The following is a 13,001-nucleotide window of genomic DNA, read 5'->3' as shown; positions in this document are numbered from 1 at the left end:
ATAAAGAGTTATTTGCACGCTCTTTGAACAAACAGAACAATAGTCTTCAAGACAAATAGAAAAAACCTATCTATATAAAGGTATAGTTTACCATAAATGAAAATTTTGTCATAATTTACTCACCCTCATGTTGTTCCACATTCAAGTTCTTTCTTCGGTAGAACATAAAAGGAGATGTTAGCCTCAGTAAATGATAGCCTCAGTCACCATTCACTTTCAATGGGTGGAAATAAACCTTTTGAGTTTCCACTGAAGAAACAAAGCCATACAGGTTTTAAATAACATCAGGGTGAGTAAATGATGACAGAATTAAAAATGTTGGGTAAACTGTCACTTTAACACTCTAACACAGAAAGTTAATATCATTACAAACACTTTTTTCATTATTTGCAAAAGATGCTAATGTTCACATCTAACCCACACATTTGTGTTTCCTTGATGCATATTGAAAAAGTTTGAGAGATTGCAGGGTTAACCAATCTGGCTATGGCAAAGGATAATATCTGAAGGGTCGATGTAGTGTTAAAAATGGCTCCCATAAATCTGGGAAAGCATTTTCCAGTAACAAGATCAAGGCTGTGCAGAGACTCGTGTCTGAGAAAAATATTGTGCTGTGCAGGGATGACTCATATCTGGTTGAGGCATCATTTGTCCACTTGGCCGGAACTTGTTTGAGCACCCTTAATATGATGCAAATAAAATATTTTTTTTTGTACACTTTTTCTACAAATTCTATATATAAGTATATGGGGTTGCTGAATCTTTCACCTGTGTATAAACAATTTTATCTAAAGATATGTTTGATTTGATCTCATCTAAATCGTGCAAAAATCGATTTAATCCCAAATGCCACAGTAGCTCTACAGCTGTATCAGTTTAACAAGATAAACAAGCTTTTTACATTTCTCTCTGATGGAGAAAGCAAGCATATTTCAGTTTTATTTATTTTTTTTTTTTTTTATGGAACCAGCCGATATTTCTGATTTTAAATTCATAACACTTTTAAACTCTCTCACTGAGATCCCTTTCTGGCACTACTACATGAATATGACAATTCTGTCATAATTTACTCACCCTCATGTCTTTCCAAACCTTTAAGACTTTTTTCTTTCGTGAAACACAAAATAGAAATGACAGAAGGACAGTCTCAGTCATCACTCACTTTTATTGTATGTATGAAAGAAATTGAAAACTAACATCTTTTGTGTCCCACTGAAGAAAGAAAGTCATACAGAGTTTGGAACAACATGAGGGAGAGTAAATGATGACCAAATTTGTATACTATCCCTTTAATAAACGCTACTAGATGAGAAACACTTTCACCTCTGTCCGCAATGTAACCTACAGCAGAAAAAACCCATAAATCAAAACATTTGCAGAATTCCACCAAAACAGTGACGGAATTTCTATCCCATGTTTCGCCATCAAGCAACTTTGTTTTCCAGCAGTAAAAAAGGTAGAACAAGATCACCAACTAATTTCTTTCTACTCCCTGCAGAGGGGCAATTTTCATGGGATCAGATTGCTCAGGAGCTCTGGGGTAAGGTAACCCATGGGCATGGCTGGGAGGTGTTTGTTTGGGCTGTATGAGCAGACCGCTGGCTGTGGGGCAGAGGGATTCAGGAGCAGACTGTGCTGGGCGTCCACCTCATGCACTACAGTATAGTCTGATACTGGTGGAGCTTCAGGCAGAAGATCCGGTGTTTGGGACTCACTGGGAGAAGCCAAGTACTCTCCATTCCAGCCGAGATTCCCCTCAACAGCCTGGGGTGGGAATGCTTGGTATCCTTGCTCAGGAGCAGGGCTGGAGGGCACATCAGCGGCTGAGGTGTAAGCTCCATCGGAAAGAAGCTGGAACTTCTCCATTTTCTTCATGTCTTCTTCCTCTTTCTTCTTCACCTCTTCCTCTTTCTTCTTCTCTGGAGAGATGTTCAGTTGTCCGGGCGAGAGCACCACTCCGCCTCCAGGTGTGAAATCACTTACTAGGGCGTAAAAGTCCATATTAACCCAGCTTGGGACAGTGGGTTGTGTTTGAATGGGTGTCTCCACCCCTTCAGATGTCTGCTGAAGACTAGGGGTGGACGAGCTGCTCCTAGAGACCAGAGGACGGTGCTCGCCCCGACCAGAATGACCATGCAGCAGGGATGCAGTTTGCAAGTCCTCAGTGTCTGGGATTTCTGGGTTGTAGCAGCTGGCATGATCCAAATCATTGTTGCTTTTGAAATGGAGGACGTGAGAGGAGCCAGAGTGGGACAAGCCCAGCAGATGCTGTGTATCACAACTCTCGTTCTTCCCAGCAGGGTCATCCAGGTCTAGTTGGATGAACTCCACCCATGGGTCTTGATGGTACAAGTCAGGCTTGTACATATCCTGGCTGCTCAGCAAGGAATTTAGCTGGTCAAGCTTTCCATTCTGTCCGTGAAGAAGAGAACATATTTGACTTTATTAGTATTTCATTAGCAGCACCAAAAAGCATTTAAAAAATAATAACTTTTCTTTTCTAAGCACTTCCCCTGTATTCCATTTTTCGGTAAACAGAAAACCTTACTCCAAAAATCACACCCCTGGTTGAATTTATGTTGCTGTGTTGGTCCACTCAAACAGTCATATTGAAAGTGTAAAAGAGATAGTGTTTACACTTTTTAGGGGAATCAACCTATGAATGACTTTTAGTTGTGTCTGTATTTTAAGCTGGGATAGGAGAAAGCTGAAAATTGAAATTACACAGCAGCTTTGAAAAATATGCACATTCCATGTGGGCATAAGTGTGTTTATTCTAGATTGTTCTTAGGTTTAATTGTTTAATGCTTACACGGTGCTCTAAAAATGGAGTATGAGGTTTGTTCAATTAACAATCCTGATGCTTTCTGGCAAAATTAAAAACAAAATTAAGGGAGCATGGCCAAAATATGTCAACAACTATGACCTTTTCACAACCATCTCACTCAGCAACATTTCATGCCTCTGCTGCTGTGTACAGAAGCTCACAGTCTTTCAGTTTAATTTTATAATGCAGCACTTTCAATGATGCTTATGTAAGACTATGCATAACGCACTCATTTATGGAGGCAACTCTCATTGTTATGTAGAATATTTTTGCAATGCATTTTATCATGTGCTGCATGCAAGGTTTAATATTTTTGTCATTCACTTTAAAACGTAGTTCCTACCATATTAATAACCAATTGTATAATGTCCATGCTGCACATATTATTTTATTATAATTAATTACAATAGCAAGAAAAGTGCATTATCTCAACCAGACCACAAAATAATGAACAAGTTGCCTGCATTTTGTTCATTAGAATTAATCTGTACTTACCAAAGAAAATACATACAACCATTAATGTTTCACTGAAAAGTTTAATGTTTTATGTAAAATTACCTTTAGCAACTCTGGGTCAATGCCCTTAATTTTAGGTGCGGGAATAGGTGGTAAAAAGATCACCATCAACCTGTAAAAAAAATTAGCAAATTGTATTAAATGCATTCCAATACAATTCTAAATCTATCCGGGGGTTCTTTTGTGAGAGCAAGGCATGTCATATTACTGAAAACCCTTAAATTTCATTATCCCACTACTGACAATTAGTGGATGTCAGTAATATAAGTTAAATGTGCAAAATTGTCACCTATGTGCATAAAAATAAAACAATGTCCCAATGTAAAATTTGAATGGTCCTAAAATAGGCTATTTATTATTTATGACATTTAATGTAAAAATGTAATGGTCCTACAATAGGCTATTTATTGGTTTATTATGTTTATTATGTTTTTATTAAAAAAATGTATTTTTTTAATTAAAAATACATTTTTTTCCTTTCGATTTTTGCCCGAAATATGACCTAGACATTTCTTTGTGAGAGTCATCCTTAAAGGTTTAATTCACCCAAAAATGAGTCAATATTTACTGATGAATAGGTCGTTCCAAAGCTGTTTAACTTTGTTTCCTCCACTTTACAATTAGTTTGAATTCATTAACTCAATTAGTTAACATGACCTAACGATGAACAATACTTTTAAGCACTTATCAATCTGGGTAAATGTTAATTGTAACATAAACAATTTTTTTTTTAAGTTGGGCAAGTTAACATTAGTTTATGCAGAATGAACTAACATGAACTATCAAAGAACACATTGTATTTATATTAATACAAATTAACCAAGATTAATAAATACTTAATACACATAATTATTGTTCATTGTTAGTTCATGTTACCTAATGCATTAACTTAAGTTAATAATCAGAACATCATTGTAAAGTGTTGCCTTTTGGTGGAACACTAAACCAGGTGCATAATGTTAAGGACTGACAACTTTAGTTACCATTTACTTTTATTATATGGAAAAACAGCAGCATCAAAATATTTTATAACATCTTCTCATGTGCTCCACAGAAGAAAGAGATCATACGGATTAGAAAGTGAGCAAATGACGACAGAATTTTCATTTTTTGGGTGAACTTTCCCTTAAAGGTGATGAAAAAAAGCAGTCACAATACTCCCTGAGCCTCTCTTACCTCTGCTGCTGGGAGAAGATTAAAAGGACAAGAAGGATCAGCACCCCTACCACTCCAAAAATCAACACCAATGTTGTTGGGAACAAGGATTCTGTGTTAAGAGAAAACAAGTGGTATTTCCTTACCCAGAGCAATTGGCTTAATTGATTCATGATGGTTCAGTCAGACATATGGTTTCTCTTTGCATAACAGGTCAATGTCTTGGCACCAGCTCACCTTTGCTTGGTATCTGTGCTACACGCACAATGATGCTGTCACTGAATTCACCAAAGTTATCAAAGGCTGACATCTTGCAACGCACTCGAACTTCGTACTGTTTGTCAGTGTGCAGGCCATAGATAGACTGCTGTGTGCCACTTTCCAGTTCCAGCTGCAATAAAAGAGGAGGAAAAGTAAACAGGACAAGAACAAATAAGAGCAAACCAGGGATTATTGTGCAATAAACTGGCATTTGTGGTCTATCATCATGGTTCTAAACTGGTTTTCTGTCAGGGTTACGATTTTGTACAACAAGTGGTGACCCAACAAGGAAATAGAATGGTTTATCATGCAAAGGTTAACAAAAGTGTCATTCAAATCATATATTGAAATGTATAAACATTGCCAACAAATGCATAGGTCCAGCAATCTGGACCAAAATGATTAACATACTACATTAGGCAGTAGACAGAATGGTCAAATTTATGCTCATATGATTTCCATGAAAATCAATGGGACTCTTATAGATTTTGATCAGTGTGTCAAAGTTATAATAGCTATTATTTTAATTTATTGTTAATTACATTTTTGCCACTCATTTTTGAGTTGTGAGGAACTTGCGATCCACCAATTTTATTTTTACTCAGAGATACAAACGAATATGTAAAAAGAACTACACACTTGCTCAAAAATGTATCTTTTGCAGAATTGATTTTTTTGTTCTAGTCTTCTAGTTCCAGTATTTAAACCTACAAAATTATAAACTGTCCAGAATATCACTATAAATAACCCTAAAAGTTTTATAACTGTAAAACTCTCATGGGGAACACCAGAAATGTGCATGTTTGAGACCGCAGCAGAAGGGATACAGGAATGAACTATAACAGCGAATCACTCCCCTCTGATCTATTCAGGCCTGCCAACATGCAGCACTGATTTAACATGTGGCTCAGTGTGGTTTGCTTGTCTTGCTCAGTTTGGGTAGGACCGCTGAGCAGGCCGGGGGAATGTGGCTGATGGGTAGTGTAATATGAGAGGGCTCATGAAGATCTTGTAAGATGCAAAACTCCTACAGAAGCTAGTCTGAATTAGAGAGCACATCTAACAGTGGTCGCTGGATAGGCAATCATTTTAGAAAGGGTAGATGAATACTAGCTCATAATGTGTCTCCAATCCAAACTTATGTTTCTCAGTCAATACAATAAACAAATAAAACAGAAAGAACATCTCTAAAGTGTGTTCTCCACCGCAATGCCTGGAAGTCCACCAAGACAGCTAAACAGCTGGAAAAACACCACAGTGGGTTTATACTCTTTTCTGTCCATTGATGACAATGAAGACTCATTTTGAAATGGAATAGTTGTCTGGTATTTACTGAAATGATGATATTGCCTAATTCTTGTGATTTACTGATGTCTTGGAAATTGTTAGTAGTTGTAAGACTTTGATGTGTGTTTTGCTAATGTTTTAATTTTTAAGTGTACTATTCAAGCTTGGATAAATTCTCGAGTCTTGAGCCTTCCACCAGGGACAGGAGCCAAACACATTTACACAATCCTCATTGCAGAATTACATTAACTTGTGAACTACTGAATTATCATTTACTTTCCCAAGTGTTGTTCACTCCTCAGTAGAACACAAACGTGCATTTTGGGAGAATATCAAGGCTGCTTTTTTTCCTCTTCCATTTAATGAAAGTAAATTGGTACTGAGGCTATCAAGCTCCAAAATGAACTACATGTCACGATTGACGGTGAAGGCAGACACGGGACGAGGATCTACTTGCAGCGATAATTTATTAAATAAAAAGGCAACACGAAAAAATACAAACAAAGGAAACATCCACGATGGGAAAAGGTAAAACAAAACACGGAAGGCAAACAAAGGGTTAACAAAACACGGAAGGCTTACAGAAGGGGTAACCGGGGAATAAACCAGACAGAGAGCACGGATAATAGGCGTCCATATACATCAAAGACCGACAGGGGAATGGAGAAACAAATGGGGTTAAATACAGTGACACAGGAGGATAACAAACGATATTCAGGTGCAGACAATAACACTGTGGCAGTGGTGATGAGGGCCGGGAACCATGGGAAATGTAGTTTGTACACAGACAGTGAAACACGGGGCGGACAACAAGGAAAACGTGACACTACAAATAAACTACTACAATTATTTGTACTACAAAAATGGTGCTTAATTTCATTTAAGATCTGCAGTGGAGGGGAAGATTATCAGTGAACAACAACTTAAATATCAGTCTGTTTCTCACAAAAAGCTATCATATGGCTTCAGAAGACTTGGAATATAGTACATAAATCATATGGACCACCTTTATGATACATTTATGAAGTTTTTATGTCATTTTGGAGCTTGATAGCCCCAGTCCAATGAACTTTTATTAAGAGAAAAGAGTGCCCAGAACATTCTTCAAAAATTCCTCTTTTGAGTTCAAAAGAAGAACGAAAGTCCTATTTTAGTTTGGAACAAAATAAGGATAAGTAAATTATTATTTGCCATTTTGGGTGAACTAATCCTTTAAGTGCCATTTTTAGAATAACTACTTGTGAGTTTGGACTATTAATCAAGGTTACAATAAACCATCCTTCCTATTTATTCTCCAGTGAGTTCTTCTTGAAACTTACCATCTCCCAATGGGATATGTTCCTGACTTGGTACTGAACCTGGTACACAAGGCTCATCCATCCCATCTGCACATCTGCGGATGGAGGCGGAGCCCAACGCACAAGAACATCAAAGTGCAACCCGGAGCGACTGATGTTCAGTAGAGTCCAGTTCAGCCCAATTGGTGGGTCAGGATGCACTGGGGAAGTCAAAAGATAGTAGGCTACTATGATCAAATGGCATCGTAATCTAAATGTTAACAAATTACAAATTTGAAATATGCAACAATGCATGACTGAATCAAAGGGATAGTTCACTCAAAATAAAAATGTACCCACCCTCATGTTGTTCCAAACCCATATGACTTTATTTCTTTTGTGGAACACAAAAAGAGATGTTAAAAACAAAACAGCCTCAGTCACCATTCACTTTCATCGTATGGAAAAAGAGAAGATGCAACGAAAGTGAATCATGACTGAGACTAACATTCTGCCAAACATTTCTTTTTTTTGTTCCATGGAAGAAAGTAATTTGGAAACAACATAATGGCGAGTATATGATGACAGAATTTCCATTTTTGGGTGAACTATTAATTTAACAGAGACACTTTCTTTTACTGTATGTAAGCTTACATAAGTCAATTTCACACTTATTAACCACTTCACGCTTGGTTTTTGCCCAGCTTACCTATGTTTTCCACTGTAAAGCAGTCCTCATCATAGGTTATATTCTGAGGGACTGAGCGCAGCTGGACGCAGTAGGAGGTCCAGATGTGTGTGAATGTCTTGTTGAAGTAGCACTCGTTCTCCACGGTGGACGTGTAGTCAGGACACTCCTGCCACTCACTAGAGAGGGCACTTGATGCCAATATATAATTAAATCATTACATGTAGTAAAAACGACACACAAATATTATGTAATGTAAAGCACATTCTAACAGTAATTTGATTCACTATCTAGCAACATGAATCACTATTTAATAACTTGATGCAGTTATACAACAGTTAGGTCCAGCCACGCAATCTAACTGGCTGAAAAGATACTAAAGAGGGTTTGACACATTACAATGCCTGCATAGTAGGAGGGACAATTTATGATTATGAAATTAACTGTATCCTCTCCGGCCTTTTAAAAGGTAATTGGTGTCTGTAGTGATGTTTTGTCTCTTACTTTTTGGTCTGATAGAAGACCCGGAGGGCTCCAGGCTCAGTGAGGTTCTGAAAGGTCCCAGCGCTCCACCAACAGCGGAAGGTCTCCTGCTCTCTGGATCGGCAGCCGGTGAAATGTGGACCTCTGGATGGATCTGATGCAAAGAGGGAAGAGAAAATTAAGCAGCCTATTAAAATCAATGCACAGTAAAAGATATAGTATGACATAAAGGTAATCAGGTAAAATGAGGTGTTCCAATCTGGGTATGTAAATGGAATGGAGCAACAGCAATTCGCAAATTTTAAATAATCAAGTTTGGTAAATGGCAAAGTAACGTAAAAACGAAGCAAATTTTATTTATTTATTATTTAAATATTTCTTTATTTTAAATATTTAAATAAATCTAATTTAAACCATTTGTTTATATCCAGGACATCAGCAGTTACAAACCAGCTCATCTGGCACCAACAATCATGCCACAGTCCAAATCACCGAGATAATATTTTTTTCCCAGTTCTCATGGTTGATGTGAACATTAACTGAAGCTCCTAGATTATCGCGTGGATGATTGTTGGTGCCAGAAGGGCTGGTTTGAGTATTTCTGTGTACACAAATGCAAGGCATGTTGATGAAAAAGGACAACAGAGAATTGCCAGACTGCGGTAAAGTCTACGGTAACTCAGATAACTGCTCTGTACAATTGTGGTGAGAAGAATATAATCTCAGAATGCTATTCTGAGATGCGGGTTGATTGGAAGGGGTATATATATATATATATATATATATATATATATAACTAAATAATACTTTAAGAAAAGTTTCATGTTGTGGAACACTAACATTAGCCTGTAGCATGTTTTATGCTTGTTAAGAAGTCATCCTGGAATTAGAGAAAACAGAGACGCTCCAATTATACAAAAAAAAAGCTGCTCCTTGCTCCAGGTGAAATCATGCAACTTGGCTCTGCACTCTGTTTCCACTCCAACATACTCTACTTTCAATATATTCATATTCATTTATTACCATAAATTAGCACCTAAATAAATAATGGTTTTCATTTTCTATGAATAACTATCTCAAGCCTTTCAGTGACACTATTCTCACATATGACACGATGAATAACAAGTGCTTATTATTATATATAGGTATGCATATTATATCCTGGCACATTCTCAGCTGTGTCCTCTGCAACTGAGCTCCTCTTGTGCCAAGTTTTCCAGCAGTTCCTGCCGTTCTCTGCTTTTGCGCAGCCATAAATAAGACTTGGAGGGTGCAATTGATTTCTCGCCCTCTATTTCTCAGCTCCTATACTAACGGCAGTATAAATCAGTCGAGCTAGCATGTGGCTCAAAATCAGCTTGGTATCAAGATTTTCTATGACATCATGTAGAGATTAGAGCATCATTTGATCCCCTCTTGAACTGTACCTGTGGAAGTAAATATAGCTTAAGTTAATGCAAGCTTTGGGAATAGAGAGGGCTGATAAAAAATCTAATTTACATTGAAGCAATGATTCTCCTGAGAATCCCTCCACCCACACACCCATATTTCCCCTGTCTCATTCAACCCTCCACTAGTGACAACAAGATGCATTTCCTCTTGTCCCACAATTGCTGAGCAGTGCAAAAATGTGGGTCTCATCTTGCTGGGAAAGGATTGTCAGCGGCAAACTCAGTAAATTGTATACAAACATGCATTCAGGACACAAATATACACATGAAAGCAAACCCAAACCTTGCTTGTAAGGTTTGGTGAACATTCTAAACTAAACAAAAAGTGAGTAGTATCTAATAATTGGGCCTTATTTACGCAGAAATGTTGTGTTTAGTGTCGAAAGTCTCGTGTTTCAAGAATAAGGCTCATTGTTCTTAAAACGGAAGTGTGTCATTTCTGTGCCACCTAGCATCACCAAAAGGAACTGCAAAAATAATGTTTGTTTTTAAAGTTTGAAATGAACTTTCTGGCTCACCGGCCATTGTGGCCAGCAGTATTCTAAAGTCACTAGCCACACAGCATTATCACTAGCCAAAATCCCACACCCCACTAAAAGTGATAAAGGTAACTGTAGACTCTAATTGCTTCCATTTGTTTGGACATTTTTAATTTTTTTTTATGATATTAGTTTAGCAGAACCAGGCTTAATGATTTAAGTCGCCAGTTAGAACAGGAGTAGGATAGAACAGGAGGAAAACTTTGTTAATAATTTGTCCATAATTCATGGAAGTTTAAACCCCTTCATTCTAAACTGTACTTTTTAACCAGTGTTCTACCATTGTTTAACAGTGGCATTTTTAATGATAAGGCAATTACAACAGGTAAGACCAATGTGGTTCTGTGGTTAGGTTAATGTAGATAGCTATAAAATGTTAAATAAATAAGCTATAGTATTTGTTAAGAAAAAATTAATAACCTAAACACATTCAAACATTTATCTACACAGTTCACAGTTCTAATAGATTTACCCAAATCGTTTAATTTGAATCTATACCAGATACCAGTTAGTGTTACTGCAGTAAAAAACATTTTAGTAAGGATGATGTGTATTTTAAAAACTGATGTTGTGTATTTGTCTCCTCTTGCTTTACCTCATCAGTGCTGTTTGTAATGTAGGAATGTAGGGTCTGTCAGCAGTTTAAGAGGTTTGACTTCCTCCATATAGCGCTTTTTTACTATAACGTTCCCTGTAGAATTAATTTGGGTCACATAAGTTTTGTGGTCTTTGCCGGCTGCTGAGAAATCGAGTGAACCCGACTGAATCACGCAAGTGATATGCATGTTATGAGATGCATAATTGATGCTTATGAATACAATTAAATTTGCTTTGGCAGTGGCCCGAGTCATCACAAATTCATGGAATTTTCAAGGCAGGAAAAACTTTGAACATGCCACCCGCCAAGGTGGCTAGTAAGAGCGACAGAGTAACACGCCACTGCTGATTTCTATTTGCATTTGCGGGTTGACAGATGTTAATTTCAAAACCTGATTATTTTTAAATAGGTTTCCCAAGCAAGCACTTGTAACTCCCGCCATTGCCAAAGTTGCTGTGTCAGACTGGATGCTAAAACAAACAGAGCAATGTTTTGATAGCGCTAGAACCATTACACTTTTGGAGAATTGAATCACTTATAGTTGTCTCTGCACATTAGGTTAGAATAGATAGAGTTAGTACTTTAATTTCGAAAAATTATCACCTTTAACATTACAATCATAAATCATAAACAAATGCTTCTTTCACCCAAAATAGTTCACCCAAATATGAAAAAAGACAAATTGTTATATGTTTCTTAACCACACTTATCATATTGCTTCTGAAGATATACATTTAACAACTTGAGTCGTATGGATTACTTTTATGCTTTTGGAGCATCAACATGTTTGTACGCATTCACTTAACTCTTGGTTACTGTTCATTACAGACAGACACCTTTTTAATGTTGTTATTATATAGTGAATAGATTTTTTTTTGTAAAGGAAATTAATTTAAATAAATCCATCATATTAATCCTTTGCATTTAATTTAGAATATGATCATATTTAGACCAAATTAGATTGATTTTTTATATTTCATTATACATTTGTTTTTATAAAATAAATTTAACTTCTGTAAAAACAAACTTCATTAATCTGACAAATTAAGAAATATGAGATTGTATCAGACTTTTGGAGCATTTACAGGCATCTGGAGAAAAAGGTACATGATATGACATGACAACACATAAAAGCCAGCAGGGGGTCTTTAGTAATCCATTAATTTAGATGGTCTTAGTCTCTGTAATAAAATGTTGAAACAAACTTGGTTTCGAGATGTATTTCACAAGTTATGACTTTGGATATATACTTAAACATAACCAAAAACTCTTATTTGTCCAAATTTAGCTTTTTTTAAACCACTTGAAAAAAATCAGTGAGACATCATATTTGTATCTATTACATATTACATACAGTATATACTGTATAGTTATGTAAAAAGTACTTCAAAACAAAAGTTTCTGTTTTTTCAATAATGCTACATTATGCTTATTAAGATTATTTTATCTTAATTATTCAGATATCAAACATCAAAATGCAATAACAGAGTAAAAGTATAAAAATGTCAATAAAACAAACAGCAATAAACAGATATGAACAGCAATGAACAGTGATAACACAATTTGTGAACAAACAGACTTTGATATTTCGATACATTTGATCTGTGCTGCATTGTTGCTGATTATTATTAGACAGAAATTAAAATAATGCTCTGCATTATAGAGTCACAAATTAATGTATTTGTGCAAGTGTGTGTGTGTGTGTGTGTGTGTGTTCTGTGTTGTGGATTTGCTAGAGTCTCTCCTGATCATTTCTGTGTAGGTGTGGTTCTGCATTGAGGCTGATTGATTGATTTTATTTGACAAATAAAAAAACAATTCTCTGTGTTCTAATCTCACCCATTAATTTCTTATGGTGGGTCAAATTTAAACCAGAACAGTACAAGTATTGCAATCATTAAGACTAATAAAATCAAGTC

At 36.4% G+C, this 13,001-nt stretch overlaps 1 protein-coding gene across 1 annotated transcript in view; it reads right to left on the bottom strand.

The window, feature by feature from the left end:
• Window positions 1-936: 936 nt before the first annotated feature.
• Window positions 937-13,001, bottom strand: part of LOC127630830 (growth hormone receptor-like) — a 47,138-nt gene continuing 35,073 nt past the window's right edge. The window contains exons 3-9 of the mRNA XM_052108640.1: window positions 8,516-8,648; window positions 8,033-8,202; window positions 7,366-7,544; window positions 4,736-4,889; window positions 4,520-4,610; window positions 3,386-3,455; window positions 937-2,412 (exon numbers count right to left, since the gene is read on the bottom strand). Of these exons, the coding sequence (XP_051964600.1) occupies window positions 1,510-2,412; window positions 3,386-3,455; window positions 4,520-4,610; window positions 4,736-4,889; window positions 7,366-7,544; window positions 8,033-8,202; window positions 8,516-8,648 (1,700 nt within the window). The 3' untranslated portion in view covers window positions 937-1,509. The remainder of the gene's footprint in view (window positions 2,413-3,385; window positions 3,456-4,519; window positions 4,611-4,735; window positions 4,890-7,365; window positions 7,545-8,032; window positions 8,203-8,515; window positions 8,649-13,001) is intronic.

This window comes from Xyrauchen texanus, chromosome 37 (assembly GCF_025860055.1).
Source record: "Xyrauchen texanus isolate HMW12.3.18 chromosome 37, RBS_HiC_50CHRs, whole genome shotgun sequence".
Lineage (NCBI taxonomy): Eukaryota > Metazoa > Chordata > Actinopteri > Cypriniformes > Catostomidae > Xyrauchen > Xyrauchen texanus.
Note: the sequence above shows the minus strand (reverse complement) of the source record. Positions and strands in the feature narration are given on the sequence as shown.